The sequence below is a fragment of the Halichoerus grypus genome, chromosome 9 (genome assembly GCF_964656455.1).
Source record: "Halichoerus grypus chromosome 9, mHalGry1.hap1.1, whole genome shotgun sequence".
NCBI lineage: Eukaryota > Metazoa > Chordata > Mammalia > Carnivora > Phocidae > Halichoerus > Halichoerus grypus.
The window spans coordinates 12,235,622-12,256,733 of record NC_135720.1 but is presented as its reverse complement, the minus strand read 5'-3'; the positions used below and the strand labels follow the sequence as shown (position 1 = coordinate 12,256,733).

General features: G+C 44.7%; 1 protein-coding gene across 6 annotated transcripts in view; it reads left to right on the top strand.

Annotated features, from left to right (window-relative positions):
• TIAM2 (TIAM Rac1 associated GEF 2) overlaps positions 1 to 21,112 on the top strand; it is a 228,988-nt gene that overhangs the window by 161,189 nt on the left and 46,687 nt on the right. For all 6 annotated transcript variants that reach the window (XM_036112076.2, XM_078054538.1, XM_078054539.1 and 3 more), the window contains one exon: positions 923 to 1,186. In XM_036112076.2, the coding sequence (XP_035967969.1) occupies positions 923 to 1,186 (264 nt within the window). The remainder of the gene's footprint in view (positions 1 to 922; positions 1,187 to 21,112) is intronic.

Genomic DNA, 21,112 nt, shown 5'->3' with positions numbered 1-21,112 from the left:
TCTCTCTTAATTCAAAACGATGGAATGCAGTCTGCCTAGTGAAATGTTCTTGTTAACAGTTTTGTCAGAAAATGGCTTCTCCTAGAACTAAAAAAAAAAAAGGCAAACGTAATAGTTTAATTGAAAATGCATATGCCTATATATGTGTACATATATATATATATATATATATGGAGAGAGTATTTGGGGGGGTTTGTTTTGAAAGAGAGTATGTACACACACAGAGATGCACAGTGCATGTGTACAGACAGACGGAGAAGGTAGCCAAATAGACACAGACAAATGTTATTTCCCACGGCATTTAACATCAGGTAAATAGAGGAATAATGAATTTGAATGATGGTCAGATGGTTTTCCCTTTTTTTTTTTTTTTTTTTAAGATTTGTTTACTTTAGAGGGAGCGTGCAGGATCAGGGGAGGGGCAGAGGGAAAGAATCTGCAGCAGAGTCCCCCAGGGCGACGAGGGGCTCCGGCTCAAGACCCTGACTGAGATCATGACCTGAGCCAAAATCAAGAGTCGGACACTCAACCAACTGAGCCATCCACGCGCTCTTGGTTTTCTTTTTTCAACCTGTTCCTTCTGGGGGCACCTGGCTGGCTCAGTCCGTTGAGCACACTACTCTTGATCTCCAGGTCGTGAGTTTAAGCCCCACGTTGGGCAAAAAGCTTACTTAAAAAAAAAAAAAAAACCCAAAAACCAAAACCCCAAACTGTTCCTTTTAATCCCAGTTTTGAGAGAGCTGAAATGCGTTATCAGCAGCATCCGGATACTGTGCGTTTTGGGCTTTGCTTTGAAGACAGCAGCAGGATGGTCCCTGAGAATACATGCTTTGAATTTGTGGCTGTCCTTTACCTTCATGTTAAAATACTTCTCTCAGTAATCTCTCTTCTCTCCCTTTTGTTTCCTTTTCCTTGTTCTCAGGGTTGAGAAAGGGCAACGAAATCGTGACCTTAAATGGGGAAGCTGTGTCTGATCTTGACCTGAAGCAGATGGAAGCCTTGTTTTCTGAGCAGAGCGTTGGGCTCACTCTGATTGCCCGGCCACCAGACACAAAAGGTACCTTGTGTTCGTCCTGGTCAGACAGTGACCTGTTCTCAAGGGACCAGAAGAGTCTGCTGCCCCCTCCGAACCAGTCCCAGCTTCTGGAGGAGTTCCTGGATAACTTTAAAAAGAATACAACCAATGGTAAGGCTGTGTTCTTTCTTCCTTCTTCGTTGCTGGTATCAACAGCTGATAATTTTAGGCTGTATATTTTGCTTGCAAACTTAGATTATTTAGGCTGTTCAAAGAATGTTTTCTCATTTATTAGCAGAAGAACACAGATGTCAACCCAGTAGATTTAATCAAAATTTCATGCACTGTGGAAATTATAACACTTTCATGAAAATAGAAAATAAATTTCTGTACAAAAGAATATCCTTTAAAATAGCAGAATCTTTAAAAAAAAAAAATCACCCAGGATAATTTTGTATTGTAATTGCTTTGTGATTGAAGGTAGATGAAAGCCAACATAAATACAGAGTTTGATTTTCTATTCAGTTGAATCTAAGGCAAAAAACCATTTTGTAGCAATCTTTTGGGTTCTTAGAAACGTTGATACAGTTTCATTCTTTACCTCTTTTGTAGGTGCCTCAGCCCCGTAGGTAGTAACTCAGTCTCATAATTCTTTACCTCTTTCGTTAAGTGACTGCTTTCTCAATAAACTGCGAACTTTTCACGTAGGTCATAAATTTTAAAATTTTGGCAAGGCTTAAAAATGAAAAGTTGTATGCCAGCTTATTTTTCTAAAGGTAAAATTTCCACATGAGGAAATAATCTGAAGGTCTGGATTTCTGACTTTATTAATTCATGCATAATTCATGTGTTGCAGGCAAGTAAATCAGAGGCTCCAGCTATTACTGAAAACCTGTAGTTTCTCTCTGTATTCCTGGAGGAAGCTGGTCAAGCCCTGACATGAGACAGAGAGCATAGGGTGTTTATGTTAAGTGCACACAAAGGAATTTTTTTTAGATTTTATTTGTTTATTTATTTAGGGGGTGGGGCAGGGGGAGAGGAGAGAGAATCTCAAGCAGGCTTCTGCACTGAGCACCATGCCTGATGTGGGGCTCAGTCTCACGACCCTGAGATCACGACCTGAGTTGAAACCAAGAGTCGGATGCTCAATGGACTGAGCCACCCAGGTTCCCCCACACAAAGGAACATTTATACTTAATTGCAGTGATAATGGATTTCCAATTGAAATCTCTGCATGATTACTAGAAATGAATGAAAAACACAAAAAGAGGAGTTGTTCAGATAGATTTAATTATAAAGCAAGTTTATTAGGTCATTTTTGGGATTAAAAAATCAGATGTAAGATTTGTGATTCAATAAGGTATATAGTGCTTTTTTCTCTTGGGGCTTCACTCCAATTTAAAATGCCATTAAATTGACTATTGGCATATGAAAGTGGATATCATAAAGCAAAAATCATGGTGGAACTAATTAATTACTTGGTTATATTAGGGCCATCACTCAGTGACCCTGGGCTCTGGTACGGGCCTGAGCATTCCAAATAATACATGCATGTGTCCATTCCTGGATTCATTATTCTTGAGGGATACATTCACTGCCCTTTATATCTCTGTGTATTTTATCATAATAAGAAATTACTGCAGAGTCTATAACACTTTTGGTACTGCAGGAATGAATTTCTATAGAAAGCAGCAAAAATGGCAAATTTACCTTTTTTTTTAATAGTTAAGGATCAAGCAGGTCAGCTAAGCCTATTTACCCCTTTTTGTTTGTTTTGCGTGGAAACAATTCAAGAGGTCCTGGGTCCGATAGCCATTATATGGGGCTCCTGGGTGGCTCAGTCTGTTAAGCATCTGCCTTCGGCTCAGGTCATGATCTCAGGGTCCTGGGATCGAGCCCCACATCGGGCTCCTTGCTCAGCGAGGAGCCTGCTTCTGCCTCTGCCCCCCCCACCCCCGTTCATGCTGTGTCTGTCTGTCTCTCTCAAATAAGTAAATTAAATCTTTAAAAAAAAAAAAAATAGCCATTATATTACCCCAGGGAGCCATTCTGATGGTGGAAAGCTTGTATAACTTATCTGAGCGCTACTGATGTCTGTGTATAGAGATGGCTTGGCTAGTCGGACCCGCAGGGCTTTTCCATAGCTGGGCGTCCTGCAGGTCCCCACAGGGTTACAGCGCATCCCTCCACTCGTCCTGCCCTGCCCAGTGCTCTGCTGCAGCCAGGACAGACAGGAGAGCCGTACACCGCCCCCCCCCCCGGCCCCCCTCGTTTCCTGGCGAGGCTGTGTGTCTGGTGGGGGGCGCTGAATCGCTGTCCCCGGGAGCGCCCCACCACCCTTCTGCCTGCAGTTCTGTTCTCTGTGTCCCTCACTGTTCCACAGTAATGTGCCTGCCTTGAAAACAAAACAGCCGTGATGGGCGGCTTCCCCACACACTTTGCAAATACAGAATTTGTTTTCTTTTTGAAGCGAAAGCTTGTGCAGGAAGAAGACCCCTATGAGTGAACGTCTCAGAAGGACGACTCTGTGTTTTTAAGGTTGGGGGAAAAGAAAAGAAGGGGTGGGGGGCGGAAATTGGAAGATAGAAGAAAAAGCGTGAGTCCCTCATTTGTGCATAGTATCGAGATTGTGCTCGGGAGCCTGCGTGGGTGAAAGGAGAGGTGAGGTGGCACGTGAGGTGAGGTGACGGGCACGCAGGCCTGTGAGTCCCACCTGGATTCGAGTCCTGGCTGTGCTTGCACGGGTGCGGCCTCGGGGCAGCCCTCAGCCGGGGAAGCATGGGTGCTGGTGGGGGACCCCGAGCTTCCTGCCCCCCACGGGGACAGTTCTGCGGTGCTTACCACGATTCAGCAGGGGGTCCCGGTAAAACTGAGCCCCACGTGCACATAGCAACCTCGTTTTCACACCTTTTATGGGCTTTCTCCCCTCTCGGTCTCACCTTCCCTGTGCCTTCCCTTGGGCCTCTTGGGATCACCTTCCAAATAAACTTGTAAACCCACGTCCTCGGCTTGGACTCTGCTTATGGGGGAGCCCATATGGAGACACGGAGCCTTGATTTCTCACCTGAAAGATACGGTTTCACCCCTCACCCGAATAGGTCACTCTAAGGAAGTCCACGTCTATATGTGTCTGGCCCAGCTCCTTACGTGTCAGGAATTTCAAAAACGGGATTCTCGTCTTCCCTCTCCTGTGCAGCTTGATGTTTTATGAAAAATTACCTTGCTTTACTTTGGCAGTGAACCAGAAAATGGTAGTCCCATTTTCTTGCTAAGGTTAAAAATTACACAAAGGAAAGAACTTAAATGACTTTGATAAACAATTTTTCAGTCAACTTTGAGTTATACTCAGAAGTGAGAGTCTGCCTTCCCCTCAATTTTGTGTTCCCTCGACATTACCAGAGGCATGCCCAGCCCAGTACTTGAAACGAAGGAAGATTTTCCCATTTTGTTTTCCAGAGAAGCCAGTCCTCTGTTAATAAAAAACAAACAGCTGGTGCTCTGGAAGGGAAGACCTTTTTTTGTTTTGTTTTGTTTAAATAGAAACATAAGAATATAAGAAGGTAAAGGAAGAAACTGCAGGGTTGTTTTGGGCATATCTTGACTGTCCATGATGAAGGTTTACTGATTCCATACTGGGTGCTTAAAACATGTGAGGCCCTAGGAATAAGCTACATTGGGTTTAGGGCTTTTTGGTCTTCTTTTGGTTTTGGTCAGGTATCCAGAAATTTATATTTGTTAGCTTTAGTCTCTTGATCAGGTTAGAGCAGAACAAAACACCCTCCTTATTTACATATCTGACTGAAAAAAGTGCCGGCAAGAGTAGCAGGTCCTGAGGAGCCTGGGCAAGGACTGTGGCTTGCTATTCCGCGTCTTTGCTTTTCTAGATAAGAAGCATCCTACTGGCATTTGAGACTCATTGATAAGTACCCTGGTTAGGAAAATGGTTCTCAAACTTCCTGATGCTGAAAACTCGCCGGCTGACCTTGGGAAAATGCATATTCCTGGGTCCGGCCGTCACAGAGCCCCCTGCAGGAGGTCTGGGGTAGTGCAAGTTCCATTGTTAACCCGGCTCCCTCATGTGGCCCCCAAGGTGGGGGGGGGAGGGGAAGGGGGCATTAGTCTAAAGGGAGGTGGGGCTGACCCTGAGAGGTAGGTCCTACCCTTTCTTGAACCCTTGTGTGCCAAGGGTTTGAGGGTTAAATGAGATCATCTGTGTGAAGTTCTCAGCAGGTGATAGCTGTTGTGTTTGCGTGTTGTTACTCTCGGTGGGGGGATTATATGCCCCAGACCACCACCACTGTCCTGAGTGGCTCAGAATGCAGCCAGCTGACCTGTGAGCTCAGCTCATTTGTGCAGTAGCCCGCCCTCAGGAGATGCAGACCCATTCAGCAAATTGAGTCCACGGGGAGCCAAGAACTAACCGTAGTCACGGGCTTCCTGTGACCTTCCTGTGATCCTCTGTGAAGAGTGGAGCAGACAGGAGCGCATCTAGAACTGATGTGTTAGTTCCTTGGTTTCCTTGGACGTGAATGACCATTTGATTCTTGCCTCTTTCTGCTCGGGTTATCCGCAGTAGAAAGAGAGGAAACGTGTATAGGCTGTCTTTGACTGGAGTGGAGATCTCATCTGTAAGGACTGACTGTAGACAGATTAATGTTGTGGCTGGAATCCCCCAGCGAGGCTGGTGTTAGTTTCAAGCCAACAGGTTTGAGCCAACAGGGCCGCCACGGAAGGGCTTGGGCGGGCCAGCCCCTGATCATCCCGGATTCTTGTGGATGCTGTTTTTTGAAGTTTATATTGAAAACCCCTTTTCTCGGGTATGCCATCTTTCAGAAATTCCAGCAGCTTTTTAGAGAGAGTCCTATGGGGCCTAGAGTTTCTGAACCAAGTCTTTCATCAGGGAGCCCATTGTGGCCTTAATGTAGTCTCTGTCTGTAAACGGCAATTAACACTGTGCTGTGAGTGTCGGGGACTCACAGGGGACAGAAGAGAGAGGACCTGGGTTCCTGCTCCCACTCAGACCGCGTCCGCCCAGCAGTGCTGACCCGACGATGAAGGTAATTGCAGCCTGAGGTTCTTTTTTTAATTCCATGCCCGGCGCTGAATCACTCTCGTTCTGAATTGATGTATGAGGAGTGTAGATCTTCAAGCTACCAGAAGCCACTTAGATGCAGATTTGTTGTTTGGAAGGAATTGCTCCTGGGACTGTGTGTGTCCCTCACACAGCTTCTCACCAGGGGCGGGGGGCGGGGGGCGGGGGGTGCAGTTACAGAGCCGGCTCTGATGTGGCACACCGCTGATTTCCTGTTGATGAGGGTGAGGGCATTTTGGCTTCCGTAGCCTGGTGTAGGATGACGAACAGCACTGAGCTCAGGGAATGCTGTTTGTATGTGTAACTGCTGTTACTGCAGGGAGCTGGCTGATGCCCCAGATCCCCAGGGGTAAAAACAGAGGGGTTCCTAAAGATGGTTGGTGCATTAAAAAATTTAAAAGAAGGGGCGCCTGGGTGGCTCAGTCAGTTAAGTGTCTGCCTTCAGCTCAGGTCATGATCCCAGGGTCCTGGGATCATCCCTCATCGTGCCCTGCTCAGCGGGGAGCCTGCTTCTCCCTCTCCTTCTGCCACTCCCCCTGCTTGTGCACTCTCTCTGTCTAATAAATAAATACAATCTTTTAGAAAAATTTTTAAAAAAATTAAAATAAGAGTGAGAAATAGACGGCTTTTGCCAGGGCACAGAACGTTGGTCTCAGAATCTGTGTTGCCGATAATGGTGCTGAAGGTCCTTGTCAGTTTCATTGGTGGACATGAGCGGGTGGTTTTCTGTGAGCAGAGCAGGGAGTTACAGACCTTGGGTACGAACTCTCTTGCCAAGCTTAGTGTTGTTGGGGCGTTTGGTCCCCTTTTCTCATTCCTCGCCCTTCATTTAGTCACTTGTTTATTTAACAAGTAAGCAATAACGTTCTGCTAAATGTTGCAGATACGTAAAGCTGAATTAGACATTGTTTTCTATCCTCAAGCTTATCTTTGAGTGGAAAAGTAAAACGCTTGTAGATAATAATTCACTATTAAAAAAATCTTTTCAATAGAGAAGTCGTCCAGCTCATAGGGTAGAAATCCCACTGATTTTTCTGTTTATTTTGAGCAAAGGGTCCAAAAGAGGCATGAGAAATGGGGGAAAGGTTAGCGTTTGCCTTGAGCACCGCAGCTGGACAGTTTCCTGTGGGGGGGTGTGTAGTGTGAGGTCTGGAGGACGTTTCACATACAGCACTTAGATCTCACCTGCCTAGTGTGTGAATGGGAAATAAAATTGGAAAGCCTGTTGGGGCCAGATTGTAGAAAACCCTTAAATTGCAGGAATTTGTAACATGTCCTGGCCTGTATCTGAAAAAAACAAACAACTAAAACCAGAAAAACTGGCGAGTACTGCATTACTTTCTCCTGCCTTGAGCAAAAGGCAGAGGATTTGTCTGGTCACTTATTTTCTTTTTTTAAAAGATTTTTATTTATTTATTTGAGAGAGAGAGAGACAGAGAGCGAGCTTACCCACGAGCTCAGGGGAGGGGCAGAGGGAGAGGGAGAAGCAGACTCCCTGTCAAGCAGGGATCCCGATGTGGGGTTCAATCCCAGGACCCCAGGATCATGACCTGAGCCAAAGGCAGATGCTTAACCGAATGAGCTACCCAGGTCATTGGTCATTGTTTTTAATGACCAGAAGACCTTGCAAAAAAAATACTCAAATAAATGTTTTTTTCTTGGGAAAGAATGAATAAATGAATTACCATAGGTATCCTATAAAACTAAAGTGCTCCTCAGCATGTGAAGCCATGGCCAGGAATGGTGTGGTCCTCACAGTGGTCATTGGGGGGGTGCCCTGCTGACTTGTGGTACGGGGTGCCCCATAGCAAGGAGGATGAGGCATTGTTGGAACTGAGGGGAGAGCTGGTAAATAAAGTTTGCCCGCATTTTGAGTTAAAAACCAGTCTTATATTATCTCTCCTAATCGTAAATGGAAATTCATCTTTCAGGTAAAAATCTACAGAATTTCTCTGAGAAACACTGTATGAAATTTCTATGGGCGATGTCCCTTTTACTAGCCCTTTGAGATTTTGGGAGGACTGGGTCAAATCTCATCTCCCATGCAGGCCGAGTGAGCCTGGAACTGTTAGGTGTGGTTGGAAAGAGGAGGCTCTATAGGCTGTTATAGAAAAGAAAAAAAGCTCTGACTGTTCCTGTGTCTATCATGAGTACTGATTGCTGAATGATGCTTGTCTGCGTTTCCATGTTGGTTCTTTGTAATGGGCTTGGAAGTGAATTACACTGCTGACTTTCTCCTTCCTGTGAAGGAATTGAGACCATCAGGAAGGACCATGTGGGGCTATCTCCTCTGGAGCTTTCACTTCTAGAGACAGCTGTGTTGTGACCGTGTCTTTCACTGTTTGGGTCGGTAATCCCAGCAGTGCGAAGGGTTCAACAGTCAGAGCTGTGTGGGGAAGTGGTTAAGAGTGAGGCTACTATGCATGCAACTTGGGGGCAGTCTTGCTCCAGGTCTGTGACCAGCTGTGGGACCTTGGTTGGGCATGCCACTTAACCTGTGCTTAGTGTTTGCACCTGTAAACTAGTCGAGGGTTTTTATGGGATTAATGAGCTAATACTTGGAAAGAACTAGATAGTGGCACATAGCAAAGACCATATAAGCATTTAACTGAATAAAATAGATGAATTTCTCCCACTCTGTACTTAGCCACCCACTTTCTCACCCAGAGGTAATCATTGTTCTTAGCTTCTTTCTCATTCCGGTCTGGAGACTCTTAAATGTTGGGGAAAATTGTGGGGCATTTTTCTGCTCTGTTTTATTGAAATATCTTCATCCATGGCTATGGTAGGCAGATAAATCCCTGCCAAGAATGTCCACATCCTAATCCCCGGAACCTGTGAATATGGCAAAAACAATTTACATGACAAAAGGAGCTTCAACGATGTGATTGGATTAAGGATCTTGAGATGGAGAGATTATCCTGGATTATCTGGGTGGGCTGTAAAACAGAGGCTGGAGAGTCAGAATCGGAGATGTAGTGACATAAGCAGATTGGAGTGATATGGGTCTGTGAGCGAAATAATGCGTGCAGCTTCTAGAAGTTGCAGAGACATGGGAACAGATTCTCCCTTAGAGCCTCCAGGTGGAATATGGCCCAGGCAGACCCATTTCAGTCTTCTGACCTCCAGAAATATAATAAATTTGTATTTATGTGTCAAGCACTGTGTTTGATGGCTGGGGTACAAAAATAAAGAGCCATAGCTCCACCTTCAGGCCGCTACAGTGGAGTTGGGGCAAATGCATGAACAGCCAACAATCATTATCTGCCATCATAACAGCGCTAGTCCTATAGTTCCTAAACTTGTCGGTATCCAGGTCCTTTACTATGAAAAATTATCAGGGACCCCAAAGGGCTTTTGTTATGTGGATTATATCTATCAGTGTTTACTATATTAGAAATTTAACCTGAGAGGCACCTGGGTGGCTCAGTTGGTTGGGTGTCCAACTCTTGGTTTCGGCTCAGGTCATGATCTCAGGGTCGTGAGATGGAGCCCTGTGTTGGGCTCTGTGCTCAGTACAGAGTCGCTTGAGATTCTCTGCCTCTCCCTTCCCCCCAGCCCCTCCCCCCACTCACACTGTCTCTTTCTAAAATAAATAAAATCTTTAAAAGAAATTTGAACCAAGAAATTTAAAAAGTATTTATTAAAATTTATTTTCATGTAACAACGAATCCATTTCATGTTAACACAGCATATTTTTAATGAACTAATTCTCCAAACAAACAAAAAAATCAGTGAGAAGAATAGCATTGTTTTACATTTTTGTAGTCTCTTTAACGTGTGTCTTAGTAGAAGACAGCTGGGTTTTATATCCGCATCTGCATTCAGCCTATTGCAAATGCTTGTTTTTGTGACAGTGATTTGGAGAAAATCCAACCTCACACAGATAATGTAGTTGGCAAAGAGAGGAGTATTTTAATAATCTTTCATAGTTGGCAAAGAGAGGAGTATTTTAATAATCTTTCAGATAATTGTGGATATTCATCTTTAATATTACACCAAAACTCAACAAGTGGTAGTTCCTTGAAGGTGAGTTGCATGTGGGTTCTGAAACACGGTTGGTAGACCTTCCTGCTTGCTCCGATTAAAGTCCATTGGCCTGTCTTACACTTTGAATGGATCTTTTAGTTATGTGATTTTGTAATGTGCAATGGTTATTTGGAAACATTGGGTTGCTAGGTTATGCAGATCTTTCAAATATGGATGTTTCATTACACAACATTAAAATCACATTCATTAATATCACCATCAGTTTCTTGTGGAAAAGCCTTGATGTGTTGGGAAGCTATCAAGCTCACAGTGGTGGACACGTTTTCCAGGATTTGAATTTTTGCTACAAAGTTGGAATTATATCTACAATACTGTCCGTTTTTTCCTTGGAAGTGACAGGCTCACTTTGTTCATTTTATGTTTTCATTTTTTAAAAATATTTTTAAGTAGGCTCTATACCCAGTGTTGGACTTGAACTCATGACCCTGAGATCAAGAGTTGCATGCTTTACGAATTGAGCCAGCCAGGTACCCCACACTTTGTTCGTTTTAAAGAAAATATTTTGTCATTTGTTTTTTTTTTTTTTTAGTAAAAATTGTTTTGTTAAAAAAAAAAGCTAGCTCAGCTTGCAACACAATGGTGTAAGTGCATTTTCTTGCAACAACCATTGCATAAGAGCTGTATGGATACTTCTCAAACATGTTCCCAAGGGTTGAGTTCTAGTGGAGTCAGCCATTTTTACTGCTTCATTGAGGATGTTGTTAATGGATGCCAGCATGTTCTCGATGGAAGTGTGCAGTAATGGAGTTAGCGGTGACGAGTAACGGTGGGTGCCACTGCTCTGACGTGCGCTACATCACGAGCAGATCTACCCACGACTGCCTTGCACTCCCGTTGCAGATGTCCTCAGAGAGAAAATGGCAGATAACATCTACAATTATTACTGAAAATACTTTTGAACTTGTACGTCACTTGAAAGGGTCCCAGTGGCCCCAGAAGTTGACAGACCACACTGAGAAGGACTGTTACAGTACATAAAGGGCAGCGAGAACGCATGTTCCAGGTTCCCAGGGCCACCTCTGAGGGACAGTCTCACTTTTGTTAAACCCTGAAGAAAGCAGAGTGCATTCTGGGCAGAGAGAAGTTGCAGAGGGTGGGGGTCAGGGTCTTGCTGAGGGGATATGTGTGTGAGTAAATCAGGGTTTTTGGAAGGTAAGGTGCGAATGGGGAAGATGGAGGAGATAAGACTGGACTGGTGAGCAAGGGCCAGGTCACAAAGGGTCTCGTGGGGAAGCCAGGTGGTGGGGAGCTGCGGGGGAGGGGAGAGGCCCTGAAGCTGGTGATCAGCCGCTGAGAAGTAAACATTCGTGGGCCAAGCAGGGCTGGGGTTGAGGGGTGGGCGGCGCTGTGGTGGCAGGGCATCCCTGTGCTTCTCTCCACCAGAGCGCTGAGGTTGGGAGGGGTAACTGTCCTTCCTCAGCACAGGGTCTCTTGAATTTTATCACTAATAAGTCACCAGACCCATAAGTGGAGCCACTCAATAAAGATTTGCTCAAATGTAGGAATGAATGAATCAAGGATATGGGAATGACAGGGCTTAAGCTCTAAAAAAGAAAAAAAAAAATCCTCCAAGGTCTTGTGTTTCCAATATTAACTTTATTTTTCAGCGAGATGCTAAGGCTTGCATTGTATCTAAAATGTGGTTTGTTTCAAGTGCAGAAGATACAACATGTGGCTGAGAAAGGGAATTGTGGCTTTGTTTAGGAGGCTGAATTCATGGTGCTTTAAAGAAATGTGACTTTGAGAATTGTTTTTTCCATGAAGTTGGCCAACGAACTACGAAGCTTAATTTTAATTTTCATCCTGAACTCAGACACTTAAGTTGTCTATGACGTGAGACATGCCCTGTTCTTACCCCCTGTTCAAGCCCCTGGGATTGTATTCTGTGAGTACTCCTTGCTCATGAAGAGTGCCTGAGGCCAAGCAGAGAAATTAAGGGGGTCTCTCTCTCTCTCTCTCTTTTTTTACTTTAATTTACTCATTGAACAAATATCCAGTGGCCGCCTGTTCTGTATCAGGCGCTGTTTTTAGAGGTGCTGGAGATAGATCGGTGAACACAGCAGGTTAAAACTCCCTCAGCACATGGACCTGACATTTCAGTGCGTGGAAATCCATATAAGCAACAAACATAACAAGTAAATTACATAGTGTACTAACAGGTGGTAAGTGTGATGGAAAAACAAAGATCGGGGGCAGAGGGACCAGGAGTAGAGCCGGGAGCAGGTGGCCGTTGGAACTCGGGCACCAGCAGTTGTGGGTAAGACCGAGGCTTTGGAATAAGCTGGACACGAGGGATGGAGCCTTGCGGACATCTGGAAGCAAAGCTTGCCCGGCGGAGGGAACAAGTGCCCCGAGGTGGGGATGTAAGCGGCATGGTTAAGGATCAGCAAGTAGCCCAGCGTGCCTGGGGAAGAGCAAGGGGACTGGCAAGCAATGGGAGGTGAGGCCCAGGAGGACATGTGAGGCAGGATCAGGGAGGACTTGATAAGCCAGTTCGAGGTCTTGAGGAAAATGAGGGGACGTCCCATGTTTTGGAGCAGAGAAGTGACATGATCTGACCGGGGTTTTCAGAGGATCACTAACTATTGAGAAGAGACTGTAGGAGGCCAAGGGTGCTTTGAGGCTTTTGCAGGGGGGGCATGATGGTGCCCTCGCACTCCGTGGTAGCAGGGGAGGTACACACAACAGAGCTTGCCCAGAGATCGAGTGCGGGCATCGAGGAAGGAGAAGAGGCAAGGGTGACTCCCAGGTTTGGCCTTGAGCGACTGTGAGGAAGGAATTGCCATCAACGAAGCTGGGGAAGCTGGTGGAGCAGTTTTGGGGGAAGACCAGGAGTTGACTTTGGAACACCTTGTGTTAAGCCTCTGTGTTTAGGCGAATATTCCACCTGCTTCCAAAATGGTTTTAAAATGACTTATACTGAAAGCCCATACATAAAATTCATCAAAATTAACAACATACAAAGGGAAGGGGAGAAGATTTGAATGACAACTTGCCTACTTTAAAGGTTTTCACTCACAGTATAGGGGCAAAAACATCTTTGTTTATGAGAAAACGATGACGTTTGAAATAGTGCAGCAAATTAATTCCTTTCATTTCAGTCAATTGAGTTATGATTTGTTGTATCTTATAAATTTATTTCTGATCCTACAGTTCTCAGCTCTGATTATCTATTTATAAATTGTCCGTTCTCATATGAATCCTTTTTTTTTTTTTTTTTGAGAAAAAGAGAGCATTCATGTGCACTTGAGCTGGGGGAGAGGCAGAGGCGTAGGGAGAGAGAATCCCAAGCAGGCTCCATGCTCCGTGCAGAGCCCGATGCTCGGCTCGATCTCATGACTCTGAGATCATGACCTGAGCTGAAATCAAGAATCAGCTGCTTAACCGACTGAGCCACCCAGGCGTCCCCATATAAATCCTTTTATCCCTCCCCCCCACTTTTGTCATTAACATCTTTTTTTTTTTTTTTTTTTAAAGATTTTATTTATTTGACAGAGACACAGCGAGAGAGGAAACACAAGCAGGGGGAGTGGGAGAGGGAGAAGCAGGCTTCCCGCTGAGCAGGGAGCCGGATGCGGGGCTCAATCCCAGGACGCTGGGATCATGACCTCAGCCAAAGGCAGACACTTAATGACTGAGCCACCCAGGTGCCCGTCGTTAACATCTTTAACATGTTATGGGAAACCATGACCAAATTCAAATTATCCAGTTTTATTACCTGTTAATTCCTCTGGGAAAACTTATTTGGAAAGAGACATATGAAATTATTAGCAAAATTATTTTGTGTCTTGTGCAGAGCCCTGGCCAGCTGCCCCTGGTGAGTGGGCAGATGCAGTCCATGTGGAGCAGTGTACAGAATGCCCTTTCCTCCCAAATCTCCCAGCAGGCTTCCTGTAGAATCTGGAATTTCCAGGGAAGCACTTAGAAGCTTCTAAGCTTGCTGTTCTCAGCTTTTCTACATTTACCTTCCCAACACTAATTACTCCGAAATTGCCATTTGTGAATTAATTCTGACTTTAATGTTTCGGTTGATGAATGACCACATCACACTTCTGTGAAGTTGAGGCATCTTTGCATGGTAGTATTAGCAGAATTATTTGGATGTCTACTGAATTGTGTCATTATCATGTCACAAGAACAGTCGAGAAAAAGCTGAAAAATGTTGATAAGAAGCCTAGGTTTCATAAGCTTAATACGTATGACCCAAAAATGCCAGTCATGACGTGTGTGCCAGCCCCGAGCCCGTGGCCCCGTGTGGATATTCTTTGATCTTCAGGAGGCCAGTATGTGTTCAGTGGGGAAGGAGGAGGAGAAGATTCAGGTATGTATTAGGTGACTATAAATAGAAATTTTATAATTTGTTTGGATCCCTGGGAATAGAAGTCTTCACAGAACCTATAAACCCAGTTTTCACACTTTGGGATTGTATTCTCTGAGAAATAGGGGGCTGCCTCCATGTCACCTTGGGGGGATCTTGGACTCTTCCTCTTTTGAACTCTGAAAACATTTTGTCTGTAAATCTGATATGGAAGTTAAGATTTATTGCCTTGCGGTATTACTGTGTACTTATCCTAATTTACCTACTAGATTGAAAATCCCTTGAAAAACAGAGACCTTGGGGTGCTTGGGTGGCTCAGTGGGTTAAGCGTCTGCCTTTGGCTCGGGTCATGATCCCGGAGTCCTGGGATCGAGCCCCATGTCGGGCTCCCCGCTCAGCAGGGAGTCTCCCTCTCCCTCTGCCCCTCCCCCGGCTCCTGCTCTCTCTCGTGCACACCCTCGCTTGCTGTCTCTCTCAAATAAATAAAATCTTTAAAAAAAAAAGTAAAAGAAAAACAGGGACCTTGAGGACTTTTTTTTTTTTTTTTTTAAGATTTATGTATTTGTTAGAGCAAGAGCACAAGCAGAGGGGAGAGGCAGAGGGGGAAGGAGAGGGACAAGCAGATTCTGCCCTGAGGGCAGAGCCCAGTGCGGGGCTGGATCCCACCACCCTGAGATCATGACCTGAGCCAGAATGAAGAGTCCGACGCTTAACCCACTGAGCCGCCCAGGCGCCCTGAGGAATACCAAGATTTTTAAGACAGGGCAGCTAGCGCCGTTTTTGGGAATAGCACGTGTTTCCCTCAAATATCTATTAAGTGAAAAGAAGGTTCATAGGAGTCTCTTAACGTGACGTAAAGGTGGTGTTCCTCAGAGTGGATTCTGGGGATAAAATGAATCCTGGAGCACACCTAGAAGCTTCCCAATTTTCTTCTTTAGAAATCTGACTACAGGGGATGTGTGCTGAGACTGTCTCAGAGCTGAAGACTCTGCTCATCTGCATGTGTGTGTGTGTGTGTGTGTGGCGGGGGCGGGGGGCTCTGGGATGGCCGGGGATGCTGCTCGCCAAACCGTATGCTCCAGCTCCAGTGAGTGGCTGCTTGTCCCAGGAGAACAGCTCACAACCCAGTCTGTGCTGCTCTGTAACTTCCATGGGCTGATTGGTGCCCACGACATGGGATTCTTTTGGCAGATAAACCAAAGCCACAACTAAAAAGGAACAGTCTGTATTACCACTGTAGGTCAGTGCTGATAGTGAGATGTGTTTGAAGTTTAGTTTGAGGGTAGTAACATTTATACAAGACCGGATCTGCAGTAAAGGGATCTGGATTCTAGCTCTGACCTTGTGCCTGACCTTGGGCGGGTTCCTCTAACTCCCGTTTCCTCAACTCTGGAAATGAAGGATCTGACAAAACAGTTTAGCTTTTTTTTTCCCCTCTGAAATTCAGTTATTTAATAGGCTTAAAGCACCAATGGAAAGGACTACATGCATTTCTTACAAAAGTTTGCAAAGTGAAAAAAGCAAAGTAATGGGTCAAGCATTCCATTTTGGTTTTGCAGCAAATCTCATTACCTCTTTAAATAGCATCAGGTCTTGACTGCTGCAGAGAAGGTGTTTGTTAAAGCTTCGTAATGATAGGCTGACTCAAATCCAAAGATCACGAAGAACCTTAAAGGCATTAATTACCCCTTAACATCACCATGATGGAGCAGAGATGTGTTATTATCATTTTACTTTCACAGCTGGGTAAATTAAGGCACAGAGACACATTAAATTGCTGGTAACTTGGACAAAATCATGGTCAGTGGTAGAGAGGGAGAGAACTGTAACTTATTGTTTCTCCCTCCAGGTAGGGAAAATGTCTGGATTTTAATTACTTTTCTTCCTTTTAAATATTTGCCTATTAACATCTGTAGAGTGCAATCCATTGAGAACATGCCTCTGCACTAAAACGAATTCAGATGTGGGACACCTGGGTGGCTCATTCGGTTGGGCATCAGACTCTTGGTTTCGGCTCAGGTCATGATCTCAGGGTTGTGAGATCGAGCCCCACATCTGGCTCTGTGCTCTGCGGGGAGTCTGCTTGAGATTCTTTCTCCCTCTCCTTCTGCCCCTCCCCCCTCTCTCATGCTCTCTCTCTCTCTCTCTCTCAAATAAATAAATCTTAAAAAAAGGAAAAAAGCAAATTTAGATCTAACTGGATTGATAATGGCCCTCTCTCCTGTCTGAGTTCTTACCTGGAGGCTGGGGATGGCGATTGGTAGCCAACCACCTTGTGATTGGGGCTTTCTCAGTTCAGGGGAAGGTCTGTTGTTGAGAAATAATTTCACTGTCTGCATTCTTACGCCTTTTTTGATATTTCACACTGATTTTCATTAACGCTGCAGTAATGTGACTGTATATTTTGTGTGATTTGGTTCTTTGGAATCACCTTACGGTGGACTTGAGCTCTGATGTCTCTCCTGTAAGATCCATGCTAACATCCTTACCTTCTTTTTAAAGAAAGAAGTATAATTCACATACCGTAAAATTCACCTTTCAAGTGTTCAAATCAGTGGTTTTTAGTATATTCATGGAGTTGTGCAGCCATCACCATTATCTGATTCCAGAATGTATTCACCTCCAGAAGCAACCGTGTACCCGTCAGCACTCACCTCCCCGCCGCCCCTCCCCCCGGCCCCTGACAGCCACTAGTCTAGTCTCTGTTTCTGTGGATTTGCCTGTTCCGGCTATTGCACATAAATGGAGTCCTGCACCATGAAGCCTGCTGTAACTGACTGCTCTCATTTAGCATGAAGTTTCCTGGGTTCATCCATGTTGTAGCATGCATCAGTCATGGACTCCTCTTCATGGCTCTGTGGTACTCGATTCTGCCCTCTTTCCGTCCTGCCCGGCATTAGCCTTCCTGGAAGGTGTCACTCCAGCGTGCTTTCTCCTATAGCACCCCCCCCCCCCCACCGCCAGAATCTGTGCGTGCTCTTGTTTTAGGTTTCCTCTCAGGGTCTTTAAGTAGAATTCCATCTAAGTTGTTTGTAGGGGTTTTGAACTTCAATTCTGAAACTTTGTTAAAGTTCTTAAGTGTCTGAAATAAGGTGGTGTCTCTTCTGTGCCCCCGAATGTTAATGAAGTGTGGGTCATCCGGGGGTCTTCCCAGCTCTGATGGATACCAGTTTCTGCTAGATCCGAAACCTTGGCTGGAGATCCCTTTTACCGTTGACTTATTTCATCAGGGACCCTGATAAGGTACGATGGGAGCCCTTTGCCTTTTTTCTTTGGGCTAAGTGCATGCCTCTGTCACAACCATAGCCTGCCTGGAAAATGAGAATGCGGGTGCACCTAATTCTCTCTTCCCCTCTTCTCTTTTATGTTGTAATTGGCCTGGTTGTGGCCTGCACCTGCCCTGAAAACACCCGCCATCTTCCTGTTCCTCTAAAGATTCTTTCAGATGCTGAGGATAGTTGTCCCAAGATAATTGACTCAAATCATGGCAGCCTGCTGGTAAGAAACATTTACTACCAGTCTTTGCTTTTCTCTGTTTGTCACCAGAGATCTTGCATTGTCAGGAACATCACCAATTGGAACGTGACCTCAAGTGAAAAGGATTTGGAAGATTTGTGAAATTTACATTTTTCTGGCACGGTATTTATGCTGTGATAGAATACACTTCTCTGCAAGCTTAACAGTGACATTCAGACAGATGCCTTGATTTTTCTTGACACAAGAATAGTAACAATAATGAAATGTAGAGTCCCAGATATCTTCAGAAAAGTTGATCAGTTTTTATCTGTAGCAGAAGTACGTGGGGTCAGTGGGTGATGTCTTTGGTAATGGTGCAGTGAGACTTGACCGGTCTTTGAATGTGGTCAACTCAGAGTTACTGTTTTCTTTTTTTTTTTTTAAAGATTTTATTTATTTATTTGAGAGAGAGAGAATGAGAGAGAACACATGAGAGGGGGGAGGGTCAGAGGGAGAAGCAGACTCCCTGCCGAGCAGGGAGCCCGATGCGGGACTCGATCCAGGGACTCCAGGATCATGACCTGAGCCGAAGGCAGTCGCTTAACCAACTGAGCCACCCAGGCGCCCCTAGAGTTACTGTTTTCTGTCATTGAATAGTCCATCTGTTTCATTTAAATGGTTTTATTTTCATTCTGTTTCACTGACCAATGATGAGTAATATTTGCCTAGATCACAGAGTATAGCAAATGTCATTAATGAAAGGTGTCACAAATCACTGCATTTTACGTAAAAAAGGATGAGTAAAATGTAGGGGAATCTGAGTTAATTAAAAATAATGCTATACAAGGTCTGCACATTGAATCTTAAAAGTTGAGAGATTTTAAGCTTTTCTGTGCAAATGAACTCGATGTTCAGTGTGCTCTTGGCACTATGATAAACTGTGCGTGGTGGACACTAATGCAGAATTTTACAACAGTGGGTGAAGCTTGGAGAACTGAAAAAAAATGTGATTTAGTATCCACAGAATGCTGTATTCTTCCACTGGCAGCGTTGATTTACCAAAATCTTTATCTTTTCTTAAAATTGCATTCACGCTTTTTTAAAGAACACAAAAGATCCATAAGGTGAAGGAATTCAATTGGATAATTTCTAAGAGTGTCTTCGGGTCTAAAATTTATAGATTCTCTACAGGCTGTTCATTTATGGAGTTACATAGTAGAAATTCTGAGAAATTAAACAGAAATTGAATATGATCAAGTAGATTAAGAACATAAATTCCACAAACTATGTTCTCTGAACATGAGTAGATACAAAATTATTAAAAGTCAAAGATGTACAATTGTAATGCCACAGGGGAGTATAAAACTTAATGAAACCATTTATTATTTACTTGTAAATTCTTTGAAAATATTTTTTTGATTTTTTTTTTTCTTTTTCCAGTCATCTTCATAGATCATTGTTCTATAGTTTTCACCTCAGAGGGGAGCCTACGGGTTAATGATTAATCAACTAAAACATTGTTTTGAAGATAAGATGAGAGTCCCATTATTTATCTGAACACTATCTTTTTAATCGCCTTCTTTAGCATATTTCATTTTTCTTCAGGAAGCGAGGAGGCTAATATCCACATTGCACCTGCTCTTGGCTCTGGGCTTGTGGTGCCTTTTGTCTCGTCTGGTGTCACTGACCTTCCCAGAGGTGGAGTTAGACACTTGACCATGGAGAGAGGCAGAGGTGGTTCTCAGTGGAGGGGGCCCTGCCCACCAGTTTTGGAAGTGTACGGGTTTGTTTTGGTTTTCATAATAAATTGGAGGAATATGGCACTTAGTAGTCCAGGACGTGGTTGCTGGGTGTCCTGCATGTCCGAGCTCATTTCTCACACTGCGGAATTGTTCCACTGGACTTTCATGTAGATGAAAACACGCGTAATTATCTGAACCAAGAACTGGCTTCATTTTACAAATGAACACAAATTATTTTTTTCCCCACAGCTACAGGCTGCTTTGAATTTTCTAGGAAAGCAGCAGACCAATAAACCAAGGGAAGTTTATTTTGCTCAGAGCTTCGTCAAAAGTTTGTGCCCATTTGGAAAATCAGGTCCCTGATGGCAGCACCCCAAACGCATTTGAATCCCCACCAAGACACCCTGGCCTGGGTCTGTGAGGACACTGAGATATTGAGCGTGATTCTTTGCAGTACAAATGTTGGACAGGCTTCTAGAGTGGCTGCAACCAGGCATTTGCATATCGAAACGCACATTTTTAAACATTGCAAATTCCTTTCCTTTTATTTTTCTCCTTGTGTTACTAGTAGGGCATTATAATGCTTCTTGTGAAGCTGTGTATGAATTTTACTTCAGAATAGTATTGAAAAGGGGGGCTTTGGATGTTATGATATTGAGAATCTGGAAGTGTATAGTGGAACACTATAGTGTTCATGTTTTGAAGCATGAAAAGCATAGTTTAAAAATAATTTTCCAGGGGCCGCCTGCCTGGCTCAGTTGGAAGAGCATGCGACTCTTGATCTTCGGTGGTGGGTTTGAGCCCCACATTGGGTGTAGAGATTACTTAAGTAAACTTAAAAAAAATAATTTCCATTCTCATTGCCTCTCCATTTAGTGTGCTTCACATGGGTCCTCACCCCATAGACTGAAGCAGTTTTCCCTGATGCTATGACTCTCACCATCCATTTCTCAAAAAGGTCTTCTGGTGCCTGACAGGTGAAAATATTCTAGTTTCTTCTTTTGGGCCTCAGGGTTTGATAGCATCTTGAGACTTTAACTCAATTCCTCAGATAGTTGCTGTTTTCTGAGGATGCAGGCGGCCTTCCCAGACTTTGCCGAGGGGGTTCTGGATCTCTCCGGAGGGAGGCCTCTCTTACACGCGGGCAGAGCGCCCTGCGCATCCTCCTCACAGCCAGCGGCTCTGGGCTCTGCTGGCAGCCAGCTGGGTGGCCGGCTGGGGACTGGGAAGGCCTTCTTGCCTCTTCCTTGCCACCTAGTCGAGTGAGGAGGAGGAAGAGGACATGGCCAGCCAGACCAGGCGTAGGCGATGGCCCAGCTCGGCGAGCCAGACTTTGTGGCTACCTGCTGAGCAGAGTGAGAGTTTCTGAGCAGGAGCTGCAGGCTGGAGACCGGCAGGGTTACCACCATGTGCCCAAGCCCTTCCCCGGCTCCCCAGTT